This window comes from Microcaecilia unicolor, chromosome 3 (genome assembly GCF_901765095.1).
Source record: "Microcaecilia unicolor chromosome 3, aMicUni1.1, whole genome shotgun sequence".
Classification (NCBI taxonomy): Eukaryota; Metazoa; Chordata; class Amphibia; order Gymnophiona; family Siphonopidae; genus Microcaecilia; species Microcaecilia unicolor.
Window position 1 is genome coordinate 157,270,478 of NC_044033.1, and position 15,241 is coordinate 157,285,718.

A 15,241-nucleotide genomic window follows, 5' to 3' on the forward strand; every position below is an offset into this window, starting at 1 on the left:
ACCTCCAAGCAAGGGTTGAGAAACACACTGCCCTAGGCAAACCTTTAGCCTTGAGGCCTCTCCTCGCCCCACAATTAACTTTCAGGCCCCCCAACATCCCCCCACCCCCATGATTTTGATAATTAAATTCAACAATCCTGATCACCTCAACAATTTCTTTCCTAAAACACATCTCTATAAACAAACAATTGGACATAAAACTTTTAAATAGTACACTTATTTGTAAAATAAAGCTTAAGGGAATTTTCCAAAAGTTATTTAGTTAGGTAAAGTGGGCTATTTGAAAATTGCCTATCCTCTGTTAGGAGAAAAGGGCATGTTGATGATCCTTTGTGTTTTCTGGCTGTCAGGATCTATTCTATTGCTGTGACTGCAGCTGCTGTTTGTTGCTGTGTCCCCCCCCCCCTCCCCCCGGAAGTAGCCATCCTAGGCAACTGCTTAGTTAGCCCCATTTAAATGCATGGTGGCAATTTTTGTATCTTGCTGTTAACTTATGTTCTTAACACTTGGTTTCTTTCTTTGCAGGATATGGAATGCCTTGACTGATAATTATGGAAATATAATGCCAGTTGACTGGAAATCGTCCCACACCAGAGCCTTGCACCTACCAGCACTGAATTTATCAGAAAAGGGGGTAGGTTATTTGCTAGTCTTGACAAAAAGCAAAAGAGGTATACTTCTCTCACTAAAAGAAAATACACCATTGATGGTGGGAAAAAGCAGAATTGGTGCATAAATTTAACATTAACTGTAGAAACATTAATTTCCTTGTCATCTGACTAGACCAGTCAAGACCAATGGTTTGTGTTTCTGTACTAGTAGATGAGAGGCAGAGATATTTGAATATTTCAGTGATGACATCGCTATAAGGAGTGGTAGAGCCTGGAACAAACCAGTATTCCTCTGCCTCCAGCAGATGATTCCGGATAGACTGGTGCAGCTTAATGAAATGTGGGTTTTTTTTTTTGTTAGGCCTGACTCCCTGGAGCATTAGCTACAACCTGTAAGCCCCATGGTTGAGTCCTTGGGTAGAGGAACTCCTAGGGATCAGTCTTTGGATCTCTCCACTGATTTGAGTAAGGGAACATCTCATGAGCCTCATCTCTGTTAGGCAATGACCAGGAGAGCTGTGGGGACCTCAGGCCGTGTCGTCTGGGGCATCTGCAGCCCTTCCTTTCCTTTTTTGTTTCTTTTTCTCCTCCTGGATTTGTCTCCTGTCCACTCCTTCTCCATCTTAGGATGAGGAGGGTGGTGTTAATTGAGATGTGTATATATATTTAAAAACAAGGGAACAGTCTAGGCGTTACAGACGAGTCTAGGCGATTGGCTCATTCGGGCTCCCTCTTTCAAGGAGGGTCTTCAGGTAACGGATCAGGTGATTTCGTTTGCTTCAATCCCTGGTTTGGGTCATCAATTTTCCAAAGTGTCACCTGATTCTGTCACAATCTCTGGAGTACCTGGATGTATTGTTCGACACTCGAGGGGACAGCCTCTCCCACCGGCTCACAGTCTTTGCTTGCAGTTGCAGTTGAGCAGCTTGTTGCAGTCTCTGGCACCGAGGGCCTGGGACTATGTACAAGTGTTAGGCTCGATGGCGGCCACTTTGGAGGTGGTAGCATGGGCCCGCAGTCATATGCGGACCACTTCAGTGGCATCTGCTCAGCTAGTGGTCTCCTGAGGATTATGCAGTTGGAATCCTGTGGTCTCCTTGAGTAAAGGCAGAGATGGAGGTGGTGGTTGAGACCGGAGACGGTCGGCAGGGGCCTTCCTTTGGCCACTCCAGATTGGGTGGTCGTGACGATGGATGCGTCGCTGTACGATTGGGGGGGGGGGGGGTGCACTGCTGCGATCGCATGGCCCAAGGGATGTGGTCATCAGTGGAGGCGTCTTAGTCCTTCAGCCGCCTAGAGCTGAGGGCTATTCATTTGGCTCTCCTGGAGTTTCGGACTCTCAGAACTGTCCAGTGCGTGTGCTTTCAGACAGTGCGTCAGCGGTGGCCTATGTGAACCGGCAAGGGGGCACCAGCAGTGCGCCGCTGGCACAGGAGGCGGCTTGGATTTGTTTCTGGGCGGAGTCACATGTATCTCTCCTGTCAACAGCCCACATTGCGGGTAGTTCCAGGCTGGAACTTGAATCTTGTGCTCAGGGCCATGCAACGCCAGCCTTTTGAGCCCTTACAGGCTTTGACCTTAAAGGATCTTACATTAAAGTCTATCTTTTTGGTAGCCATGGCTTCTGCAAGGCGGGTTTCGGAGTTGCAAGCGTTGTCATGCAGGGATCCCTTTCTGCAATTCACAGAAGCGGGGGTGTCCGTCCGGACGGTACCTTCTTTTTTTTGTCTAAGGTTCTGTCGCGTTTTTACCTTAATCAAGCCTTGCTGTTGCCTAAGTTTTGCAGGGAGGATTACCCGGAGGACTTTTAAGTCCTTTCGTTCTCTGGATGTGAGGCGTGTTCTTTGGTATTTGGAGGTGACGAATGAGTTTCGATGCTCTGATCATCTTTTTGTTCTTTTTGCAGGTCACAAGCAGGGTAATATGGCTTCTAAAGTCACAGGGGCCCGTTGGCTGCGGGAAGTGATATCTTCAGCTTACTTGGTTATGGGGAGGTGTTCACCCTTATATATCTGAGCCCATTCTACTACTACTACTACTACTTGACATTTCTAAAGCGCTACCAGGGTTACGCAGCGCTGTATAATTTAACATAGAAGGACAGTCCCTGCTCAAGGAGCTTACAATCTAAAAGACAGGTGTACAATCTAAAAACAAGTATAGAGTCCGTCTGATAGGGAATACTATAATTCACAAAAGGTTAGGTGCCGAAAGCAGCATTGAAGAGGTGAGTTTTAAGCAGAGATTTGAAAATGGGTAGGGAGGGGGCTTGGCGTAGGGGTTGAGGAAGATTGTTCCAGGCAAAGGGTGAGGCAAGGCAGAATGAGCGGAGCCTGGAGTTGGCAGTGGTTGAGAAGGGAACTGAGAGGAGGGATTTGTCCTGTGAGCGGAGGTTACGGGTGGGAACATAGGGGGAGATGAGGGAGGAGAGGTAGTGAGGAGCCACAGACCGGGTGCATTTGAAGGTAAGGAGGAGAATCTTGAATTGTATGCGGTATCTGATCGGAAGCCAGTGAAGTGACTTGAGGAGAGGGGTGATGTGAGTATATCGGTTCTGGCGGAATATCAGACGTGCGGCAGCGTTCTGAACGGATTGAAGGGGGGATAGATGGCTAAGTGGGAGGCCGGTGAGGAGTAAGTTGCAGTAGTCAAGGTGAGAGGTAATGAGAGCGTGGACGAGAGTTCGTGTGGTGTGCTCAGATAGGAAAGGGCGAATTTTGCTGATGTTGAAGAGGAAGAAGCGACAGGTCTTGGCAGTCTGTTGGATATGCGCAGAGAAGGAGAGGGAGGAGTCGAAGATGACTCCGAGGTTGCGGGCAGATGGGACGGGGAGGATGAGGGTGTTATCAACTGAGATGGAGAGTGGAGGAAGAGGAGAGGTGGGTTTAGGTGGAAAGACGAGGAGCTCGGTTTTGGACATGTTCAGCTTCAGGTGGCGGTTGGACATCCAGGCAGCAATGTCGGATAAGCAGGCCGATACCTTTGCCTGGGTCTCCGCGGTGATGTCTGGTGTGGAGAGATATAGCTGGGTGTCATCAGCATGAAGATGATACTGAAAACCATGAGATGAGATCAGTGAGCCTAGGGAGGAGGTGTAGATTGAGAAGAGAAGGGGTCCAAGGACAGATCCATGGGGAACTCCAACAGATAGTGGGATGGGAGTGGAGGAAGATCCATGAGAGTGTACCCTGAATGTGCGGTGGGAGAGATAGGAGGAGAACCAGGAGAGGACAGAGCCCTGGAACCCAAAAGAAGACAATGTGGCAAGAAGTAGATCATGATTGACAGTGTCAAACGCAGCGGATAGATCGAGGAGGATGAGGATGGAATAGTGTCCTCTGGATTTGGCGAGGAGCAGGTCATTGCAGACTTTAGAGAGTGCTGTCTCTGTCGAGTGTAGAGGGCGAAAGCCGGATTGAAGTGGATCTAGGATGGCATGAGAGGAGAGAAAGTCAAGGCAGCGACTGTGAACGGCGCGTTCAAGTATTTTGGAGAGGAAGGGGAGGAGAGAGATGGGGCGGTAATTGGAGGGGCAGGTAGGGTCAAGTGATGGTTTTTTTTTAGGAGAGGTGTGACTATGGCGTGCTTGAAGGTGTCAGGGACAGTTGCAGTGGAGAGAGAAAGGTTAAGGATGTGACAGATGGAGGGGGTGACAGTATGGGAGATGGTGTTAAGAAGGTTGGTGGGGATGGGATCGGAGGAACAGGTGGTGCATTTCGAGGAGGAAAGAAGGCGGGAGGTTTCATCCTCGGTGATCTCAGGAAAGGAGGAGAAAGAGGCAATGGTTGGTTGTTGGATAGGGCTACAGGCTGAAGAGGAGGTGGCTTGGTAGTGAACTCAAGGTTGATTTTTTGTACCTTGTCGCGGAAGTAGTCAGCCAGTGATTGAGGAGAGAGTGAGGGGGGAGTTTGAGCGGGGGTCATTCTACTAGGGCTCAGGCTTCGTCGCACACGAAGTTCCGAGCAGTGTCCTTGGATGAGATTTGCAGGGCAGCCACATGGGCATCGGCATATACCTTTGTCAGACATTACAGGGTGGACGTGGCAGTGCGCCAGGAGGAGTCGTTCGGTACATCAGTTATTACGGCAGGGTTGGGGGGGGTGTCCCGTCCTACTTGAGTACTGCTTTGCTACATCCCACAAGTCTCTGGATTGATCTGTGGGACACTATGGAAGGAAAAAGTATGTTTCTTACCTGATAATTTTCTTTCCATTAGTCCCAACAGATCAATCCAGAGGCCGGCCCTACATTTTTCAGCAGTTGTTGTGTTTTCTGTTTTCAGGAGTTTGTTGCTCATTTAGGCAGGGATTCCTTCCTCTGGTTTATTAAAAAAAAATTACTAGATAAAATGTTTGAATCATTGTTGCTTATGTTCGAGATATTCTTCCGCTTGGGCGGTTGAGAGTTGAAATGTAATGCTTAAAGAGGCAGGAGAAGGGGGCTCTATTTTCTTCCACTGCTTTGGCATCATTCATACTGAGGTTGAAATGGCTACACATGACTACATATAGCAGACCTCTGAAGTTCTCTCTATCTCCACCTGCTGGTAGGGGGACATAACCCACAAGTCTCTGGATTGATCTGTTAGGACTAATGGAAAGAAAATTATCAGGTAAGAAACATAATTTTTCCATCAGAGATAAACAACTTTGCTTTCTGTGAAGATGTAAATCACCAGTCACACTGATGTGATTCCTTAGCTAAAGAAGGGAGACCTAGGAATGAGTCTTAGCAGGAGGGACCTAAGAATCAGCAGCTGCAATGAAGCAAGTGTGCCTTAATGGAGCAGAAGATTTACTGTGGTAGAAAAAAAATTCAGTTAGAAGATTCAAAGGAAAAATTGTTTAATAGAGCATTGAAAATATTGGTAGCTGTGACATCTTAGTAGGTTAATTTTGAATTTCCTTAAGTCTTCACTTGCAATGCTGAAGTTTCTAGTTAATTTAAATGTAAGCTATTTAGAACCGTTCATCTAGTATATGGATTCTCGATTCTGATCCTCGTGGTTGCAAATAGATCTGCTTCAAAACCAACATATGAACTTGATACTCGGAGAAAGTGTACCAAAATGTGTCTTGAATATTTATTTGTAAACATCTGAAAATCATAACTTTGCAGCCTTCAAGGACTGGAGTTGTGAATCCTTTTAGTGATATGTGGAAAGAAACTTGGTTATAAGGTTCTGAACCTTGTGCCCAAATAATTCATGTTCTAAATTTGGATATAGGGAGAATTAACTATCTGAAAGATACAAAAATGTAATTTTTGTGTATTGGGTATGTTAATGTTATAAAAGTGGACTAAAGCATTGCATCCCGTGAACATAGATCTCTAGAAAGAAATGATAGAGAAGATGAGGTATCGTGAAAGAAAAAAAGCATTTTAAATCTTTTGCAATGGCAAAGTTAAGCTGGCATGCAGAAAGATGATATATCATATGATGCTTAAGACAATACTGTGATTCTTGATGTTGAAACTGAGAAGACAGGCATCCATTCAGATAATTATCTTTGGTTGCTTTTAGGTAAATGACAATTTGAATCTTGACCTATCAGATGATGAGGAGCTGAGGGAACAGTTGGATATGCATTCTATCATTGTCTCTTGCATCAATGATGAACCATTATTCACAGCTGAACAGGTACAGGATGAGACCCAGCTTAAATGTGGAGTTAAATAATGCCCTTATTTTTTAATTGTTTTTATTTTTTTATATAAGAAAAACCAAAACAGGGAATCATTGCAATAGTTCTACCAAATAAACCCAACATATATAGAGAGATAGATAGATATAAAATCTGAAACCCGACATTTAAAATTTTAATCAAGTCTCCATTGATAACCAGTATAGCTGGCATAGAAATATCATAGCGGAGTCAAACCTATGCACTCCTACTGTAGGTATTCTTTATATTCAGCTACTCCAATTATATGCTAAATACATTTTGCTTACTAGTGGAGGCTTGACTAAAATTTAAAATTTTAATGTTGGTTTTCAGAGATTACGTACGAGTTGGCCTGTTTATTTTACTGAACTATTGTAAAGGTGTGTAGCAAATCAACCACTGCTTTCAATTAGCCAGGGGTTATTGTAATCAGAGGTAAAACTAAAAACTAGCAGAATAGTTTATAGGTGTTATGGGCCCGTCTCTGGAGTCAAAACCTACAAAGCGTAAGCAGGAGGTGCATTAATGATTTTGAAAATTGTTTAAGGTGTATTTTTTGTAAAGTTTCTTTTTCTCAGAGGACAAGCAGGCTGTAGTATTCTCACAGCTGGGTTGGCGATCCACGCTGGCCAGGGAACCGGCATTTAGAATAGCAAAAAAAAATTTGCTGAAGCCTTCCAGCGCGCCGTGTGTCCGATTGTGCATGTGCCGAATGCCTTCTCGTCCGCCGCGTGGCTGCGCTTCTCGGTTTCTCTCAATTAAAAAAAAAAAGTTTCCTTTTATTTCTTAGTTTTTCCTTTTTTTTTTCCACTTAAAATTTTTATTGTAATAATTCTGTAACAGTCATTTCTCCGAGGACAAACAGGCTGCTTGTTCTCACTGATGGGTCGGTGTCCACGGCGGCCCAGGAACGGAGATCTTTCCAGTAAAAATCAACAAACTTTGTGACAGCTTCCGGAGCGCGGGACAGATGCACTGCGCATGCGCGGCCATCTTCCCACCCACGAACGTTCGTTCCCACCTCAGTTTTTCTTTTTCCGCGGAGGAGAGTGGCTGCGTGTTGGTCTCTCTCCCTCAGGCCCAGAGAAAGACTTCGGCGTTTTAGCGCTGTTAATTCCCGCTTTCTTTTTGTTTCTCTTTGCCTTTTTTGTCTTTTTCCTTTTCCAGTAAAAAAAAAACAAACTTATTTTCTTATTTGTTTTCCCCCTTTTTAAGTTTCCTTTCGCTTTCAAGGCAGCCTTCTTAGGCCGCGCATACGCGGTTCTCATTTTTGTGCCCCTCTGTTGGCACAATCGAGCTTTTTGATTTCGCCGCCGCGCTTTTTCCGCTCATGTCATCGAAGCCTCCCAGCGGCTTCAAAAAGTGTGCTCGGTGCCAGCGGTCAATCTCGGGCACTGACCCGCAAGCGTGGTGCATCCAGTGCCTTGGGCCTCGACCATTGCCCAGACGCCTGTAAGTTGTGTCTGAGCTTGAAAAAGCGGACACAGGCATCAAAGAGCTCTTCGGGATCGTCTTTTTGGAGCTCTGACTGATTCCTTGGCGCCGACATCGGGAGAGAAGGTAATGGCTGTCCGGACTGCACCACTAGCTGGGAGTACTGAGCCGTCGAGCGGGTCTCCACCTGTCTCGAGGGCTCCTGCTGTGCAGGCCCATCGGGACCGCTGCTGTCGAACCCGACCCCGAGGAGGCGTGTGGATTCCACGTACTCCTCGTCGGTACCGAGGAGTGCCGGTGACGTGCTTCGAGCGAAGGCGAAGAAGCATCGTCATCCGTCTCCTTCGAGACACGGTACCAGGAGCTCTAGGGCATCGTAGGATTCGGCACCCGTGAAGCGTCGACGCCGGGAGGAGCGCTCACCTTCCATACAAGAGGTGTCTGTGCATAGATCTATGGACAGCCCGGTACCGCCTTCCAGACCTCCACAGATTCTGACGCCGACTTCTGCACCAACCCCACAGCCTTCCTCGACAGCGGCTCTAGACGCGCGCATCCGAGCCATTCTTCCAGGTCTCCTGGAAGGGCTGCTGCGTCAATCTATCTCGGTACCGTCGATGGAAGCGGCAGCTGGCTCAGTGCCTGTGGTGTGGTCCCCGACGCTGGTACTGCTTGCGGCATCGGCCTCGGCTGCCACCCAGGTCGAATCCCCGTCGACATCGCTAGAGGGAGCTTCATTGCCGCCGGCATGGGAGTCGACTTCTCGGCATCGCCATAGAGGACTGGGTTCCTCGGCGTCGAGACGGGCCCGGTTTCAGACTGCAGTTAGAGAACTCTTGTCCGATACCGAGGAGGATGCCTCGTGGGATGAAGGGGAAGACCCCAGGTATTTCTCTTCTGAGGAGTCTTGTGGTCTTCCTTCTGATCCATTTCCTTCACCTGAGAGGAAGCTTTCTCCACCGGAGAGTCTCTTCTTTTTGTCATTTGTCTAGGAAATGTCTGTGGGCTTTCCCTTCCCGGTGGTAACTGAGGATGAGCCCAGGACTGAGATGCTCGAGGTCCTTGACTATCCTTCACCACCTAAGGAGTTGTCCACTGCCCCTTTGCATAATGTCCTTAAGGAGACATTGCTTAGGATCTGGATGAAACGGCTCAGTAATCCCACCATTCCCAAAGCTGAGTCCCAATATCGGATTCACGGAGAACCTGAGTTGATGAAGTCGCAGTTACCTCATGACTCTATGGTTGTGGATTCCGCTCTCAAGAGAGCCAGGAGTACTAGGGATTTTGCCTTGGTGCCCCCGGGGCAAGAGTCTAGGACTCTCGACTCTTTTGGGAGGAAGGCCTATCAGTTCTCTATGCTCATGTCCAAGATCCAATCATACCAGCTCTACACGAGCATCCATATGCGGAACAATGTTAAGCAACTGGCGGACTTGGTGGACAAGCTCCCTGTGGAGCACGCCAGGCATTTTCAGGAGGTGGTCAGGCAGCTGAAGGCGTGTCGTAAATTCCTGTCCAGGGGGGCTTATGACTCTCTTGATGTTGCGTCCAGAGCCGCTGCTCAAGGTATAGTGATGCGCATTCTCTCATGGCTGCGTGCCTCTGACCTGGACAATCGAACCCAGCAGCAGCTTGCGAATTTTCCTTGCCGGGGGGATAATATTTTTGGCGAGAAAGTTGAGCAGGTGGTAGAGAAGCTCCTCCAGAGGGAAACCACCCTCGACAAGCTCTCCCACCGGGCGCCTTCAGCATCTACCTCAACAGGTAGACGGTTTTTCCGGGGAAGGAGGACTGCTCCCTATGCTTACAATAAGCGTAGGCATAATCCAGCTTTTCGACAGCCGTCTCAGGTTCAGCCCCAGCGCGCTCGTTCGTGTCAACAGCGTGCACCAAGACAGGCCCCTGCAGCTCCCCAGCAAAAGCAAGAGACGGGCTTTTGACTGGCTCCAGCTGAGCATAGCCGCCATAAAAGTATCTGTGCCCGGACGATCGACCGGTTGGGGGGAGGTTAAAATTTTTTCACTGAAGGTGGCCCCTCATAACCTCCGACCGGTGGGTTCTTCAAATAGTTCGGTTAGGGTACTCCCTCAATTTGATCTCCAGACCTCCAAATTGCCTACCGGGAGCTCAGTCCTTCAGCTTCCAGCACAGGCAGGTATTTGCAGAGGAACTCTCTGCCCTTCTCAGCGCCAGTGCGGTCGAACCCGGGCACGAAGGGCTGGGATTCTATTCCAGGTACTTTCTTGTGCAAAAGAAAACGGGGGATGCGTCCCATCCTAGATCTAAGGGCTCTGAACAAATTCCTGGTTCGACAAAAGTTCAGGATGCTTTCCCTGGGCAACCTTCTTCCATGATTCAGGAAAACGATTGGCTATGCTCGCTGGACTTAAAGGATGCTTATACACACATCCCAATACTTCCCGCTCACAGGAAGTATCTTCGATTCTGTCTGGGAACACAGCATTTTCAGTATTGTGTGCTGCCCTTTGGTCTCGCATCTGCGCCCAGGGTGTTCACAAAATGCCTTGCGGTGGTTGCAGCGACGCTATGCAGACTGGGAGTGCATGTGTTTTCTTATCTCGACGATTGGCTGGTGAAGAACACCTCAGAGGCAGGAGCTCTACAGTCCGTGCAGATGACTATTCAACTGCTGGACCTACTCGGATTTGTGATAAATTACCCGAAGTCCCACCTTCTTCCAGTTCAAAAACTAGAATTTATAGGAGCTCTGCTGGACTCCCAGACGGCTCATGCCTGTCTCCCCAAAGCGAGGGCAGACAACCTTCTGTCTCTTGTTTCCATGGCCAGAGCAGATCACAGCTCGGCAGATGTTGAGACTTCTGGACCATTTGGCCTCCACGGTTCATTTAACTCCCATGGCGCATCTTCATATGAGATCGGCTCAATGGACCCTAGCTTCCCAGTGGTATCAAGCTGCAGGAAATCTAGAGGATGTGATCCAGCTGTCCACCGATTTTCACAATTCCCTTCAGTGGTGGACAATTCGATCCAATTTGACCTTGGGATGTCCCTTCCAAATTCCTCAGCCTCAAGTGCTGACCACAGATGCATCTCTCTTGGGGTGGAGAATGCATATAGATGGGCTCCACACTCAAGGAGCTTGGTCCCTCCAGGAAAAAGGTCTTCAGATCAATCTCCTGGAGTTGCGAGCGGTCTGGAACGCTCTAAAGGCTTTCAGAGATCGGCTATCCAATCAAATTATTCAAATTCAGACAGACAATGGTTGCCATGTACTACATCAACAAGCAGGGGGGCACCGGATCTTGCCCCCTGTGTTGGGAAGCCGTTTAGTTGTGGCTTTGGGCTTGCCGTCACGGCATGTTTCTCCAAGCCACATATCTGGCAGGCGTAAACAACGGTCTGGCCGACAGGTTGAGCAGGATTATGCAACCTCACGAGTGGTTGCTCAACTCGGGCGTGGTTCGCAAGATCTTCCGAGAGTGGGGCACTCCGTCGGTGGATCTTTTTGCCACTCAGACCAATCACAAGGTCCCTCAGCTCTGTTCCAGACTGCAGGCCCACGACAGACTAGCGTCAGATGCTTTTCTCCTGCATTGGGGGAAGGGCCTTCTGTATCCATATCCTCCCATACCTCTGGTGGGGAAGACTTTGCTGAAACTCAGGCAAGACCGCAGAACCATGATTCTGAGTGCTCCCTTCTGGCTGCGTCAGATTTGGTTCCCTCTTCTTCTGGAGTTGTCCTCCAAAGAACTGTGGAGATTGGAGTGTTTTCCAACCCTCATCTCTCAGAACGAGGGGGCACTTCTGCATCCCAACCTCCAGTCTCTGGCTCTAACGGTCTGGATGTTGAGAGCGTAGAATTCACCTCCTGGGTCTTTCTGAGGGTGTCTCCCGAGTCTTGCTTGCTTCCAGGAAAGATTCCACGAAGAGTTGTTGCTCTTTTAAATGGAGAAGGTTTGCCGTCTGGTGTGACAGCAAGGCCTTAGATCCTCGCTCATGTCCTACACAGACCCTGCTTGAATACCTTCTATACTTGTCAGAGTCTGGTCTCAAGACCAACTCCGTAAGAGTTCATCTTAGTGCGATTAGTGTTTTCCATTACTGTGTGGAGGGTAAGCCTATCTCTGAACAGCCTTTAGTTGTTCATTTCATGAGAGGTTTGTTTTTGTCAAAGCCCCCTGTCAAACCTCCTCCGGTGTCATGGGATCTCAACGTCGTCCTCACCCAGCTGATGAAGCCTCCTTTTGAGCCACTGGATTCCTGCCATCTGAAGTATTTGACCTGGAAGGTCATTTTCTTTGTGGCTGTTACTTCAGCTCATAGAGTCAGTGAGCTGCAAGCCTTGGTAGCCCATTCTCCCTATACTAAATTTCATCATAACAGGGTAGTCCTCCATATGCACCCTCAGTTCCTGCCGAAGGTGGTGTCGGAGTTCCATCTGAACCAGTCAGTTGTCTTGCCAACGTTCTACTCCCGTCCTCATACCTGCCCTGCTGAACGTCAGTTGCATACATTGGACTGCAAGAGAGCATTGGCCTTCTATGTGGAGCGGACAAGCCCCTTCAGACAGTCTGCCCAAATGTTTGTTTCTTTTGATCCCAACAGAAGGGGAGTCGCTGTTGGGGAAACGCACCATTTCCAATTGGCTAGCAGACTGCATTTCTTTCACTTACGCCCAAGCTGGGCTGACTCTTGAGGGTCATGTCACGGCTCATAGTGTTAGAGCCATGGCAGCGTCAGTGGCCCACTTGAAGTCAGCCACTATAGAAGAGACTTGCAAGGCTGCGACGTAGTCATCAGTCCACACATTCACATCTCATTACTGCCTTCAGCAAGATTCCCGACGCGACAGTCGGTTTGGCCAGTCGGTGCTGCAGAATCTGTTCAGGGTTTAGAATCCAACTCCACCCCCCTAGGCCCATTTTTATTCTGTTCCAGGCTGCACACTCAGATGTTTCTTTGTAGGTCAATTTTTGTTATGTCCTTGCCGTTGTGAGGCCCAATTGACCTTCTTTTGTTGTTTTGAGTGAGCCTGGGGGCTAGGGATACCCCATCAGTGAGAACAAGCAGCCTGCTTGTTCTCGGAAAAAGCAAAGATACTTACCTGTAGCAGGTATTCTCCGAGGACAGCAGGCTGATTGTTCTCACCAACCCGCCCACCTCCCCTTTGGAATTGTTGTTGTTTATTTGCTTTTTGATATAACTGAGGCGGGAACAGACGCTCGCAGGAAGATGGCCGCGCATGCGCAGTTCGTCTATCCTGCGCTCTGGAAGCTGTCACAAAATTTGTTGATTTTTTGCTGGAAAAATCTCCGTTCCTGGGCCGCCGTGGACGCCGACCCATCAGTGAGAACAATCAGCCTGCTGTCCTCGGAGAATACATACTACAGGTAAGTATCTTCGCTATACCAAATAAATCCCCATTCCCTTTCCATCTCATTTTTGTTTTCCATTTCTTTCCTAGTAATACCTAACATTCTATTTGCTTTCTTAGCTGCTGCTGCACTCTGAGCAGTGTGTTTCAATGTATCATCAATGATGACACCTATATCAATTTCCTGTTCAGTGACTCCTAATGTAGAACCTTGCATCATGTAATTATACTTCGGGTTCCTCTTTCTCACAGGCATGACTTTGCACTTGCTCACATTAAATGTCATCTGCCATTTGGATGCCCAGACTCAGTCTAGTAAAGCAATTTTTCACAATCCTCTTGTGATTTAACAACTTTGAATAACTTTGTGTCATCAGCAAATTTAATTATCTCACGTCATGAAACACCTAGCCCAGTGGTCGGCAAACCGCGGCTCGCGAGCCACATGCGGCTGTTTGGCCCCTTGAGTGTGGCTCTTCCACAAAATACCACGTGCGGGCGCGCATGTACAGTGCAATTGAAACCGTGGCCCATGCGCAGAAGTCGGTTTTCGGCCTGGGCGAGTCTATTTTGAAGAAGTGGCGTTAGACGGGGGTGTAGATGAAATTGCCATTCTCTCTCGGGACTCAGACCACGTGCACTCGCTGCCACCCGCACCGCTTTTGCTGCTTGTGACAATATCTTCGAAAGTGGTGGGTGGATAATGCTTCGAAGTCAGGCGCTTGAGAGAATTTTTAACGTGCTGAAGTTCATGCAAAATGAAGCAGTGGAAGGAATATCTATTCCGTTGAAGAATGTGGAACTGTTTCTCGTGAAGTGTGGAAAAAAGTGTGCGATCGGGCAAAAGGAGAAGAAGATAATTATGTTAATAATGAACTAACAAGGGATCATTTGGAAAGCGATTTAATAATAACTCTGAGTTCTGAGTCGGAAATAAGTGAAACAGACGATGATAGTGACAAAGAAATATAAGCTTGTGTAATATAACAAATAAAAATACTTGTAGATATGACTGGTTTTCTTATTTCTATTTTTACATACTAATTGGTGTTTGTGTCTTTATCTTTAGGCGAGTGCTCTGAAGCGACTTATTGAGAAAACATTTCCAGAAAGATAAAATGTCAACGCGTATCGAAGTCGTATCTTTGCATCGTGTTCTACAATGTATTACTTCCGGGCGCGTGTCCTCGCAGGAAAGACTAGAATTGTAGTTAAAATCCGCACCCCTGCAGTTGGCAATTCCACCTGCCTTTGTCCGAAGCGCTTTGCCTCCCCTCCAAGATTCCCCCACCAGCGGCACTTTCCCCTCCACTCGCTGCCGTTCTATGCATTTAGGGGCCACGAAGTTTCAATTGGCCTGTATGCGCGGGGGAGGCGCGTGTGATTCATGCACAAGTTGAGTGAGCCAGTCAGTCAGCAGTCTCATTGTGCAGTGGTTAGTGCTAGTCGAGTCCGCAAATCGCGCGCGGGTGACAAAAGTAGGTACTCGAAGCATAAAGTTACCTGTATTTTTCCAACCAGCTGCAAATCCTACAGGTATTTTTGTCATCAATTTAAGAATTGTAATTATTTTGTGTTGGTCGCTTTATTATTATAAAATTAAACATTTTTTTAGGTGCCCTGTTTGACATGGCTACAAAGAAGAAGCATAGAAAAAAACGGAAGACGAAAACCATGAATTTAAAGTTGAATGGACTGAGACTTTCGCGTTTATTCAAAACTTAAATGGCCTTCAGATCTGTTTTATTTGTCAGGAAAAATTGGCGCATAACAAGAAATCAAATTTGGAGAGACACTTTACAACTAAACACGTGTCATTTAGTACTAAATATCCTGTCGATGATGTAAGGAAGAAAGCAGTTGAGGAACTTCAGAAGAGTCAAGAAAAATCAAGTTCTGTATTTAATTACTGTATTTAATTCCAACAATGTTAATATTGCAGGTTTTGTGGTTAGTCAAGAGATTTCTAAGAGAGGAAAACCATATACAGACGGCAAATACATAAAAAGTTGTTTTATAAATGCATCAGACGAGTGTGGATGGGAGAGTTGGAAGGGGTCGACCTCAGCGAACGTACCTCAAGGGGACGTTTTTAGCAAAGGCCAGCTTAGGAGTACCCTAATTAAGTTAATAACATTGTACCTACCTATATATTTTAAGTTTAAAAAATT

General features: G+C 47.4%; 1 protein-coding gene across 1 annotated transcript in view; it reads left to right on the plus strand.

The window, feature by feature from the left end:
- Positions 1 to 15,241, plus strand: part of LOC115465793 (fasciculation and elongation protein zeta-2-like) — a 125,827-nt gene that overhangs the window by 57,668 nt on the left and 52,918 nt on the right. The window contains exons 2-3 of the mRNA XM_030196521.1: positions 526 to 634; positions 6,136 to 6,252. Of these exons, the coding sequence (XP_030052381.1) occupies positions 526 to 634; positions 6,136 to 6,252 (226 nt within the window). The remainder of the gene's footprint in view (positions 1 to 525; positions 635 to 6,135; positions 6,253 to 15,241) is intronic.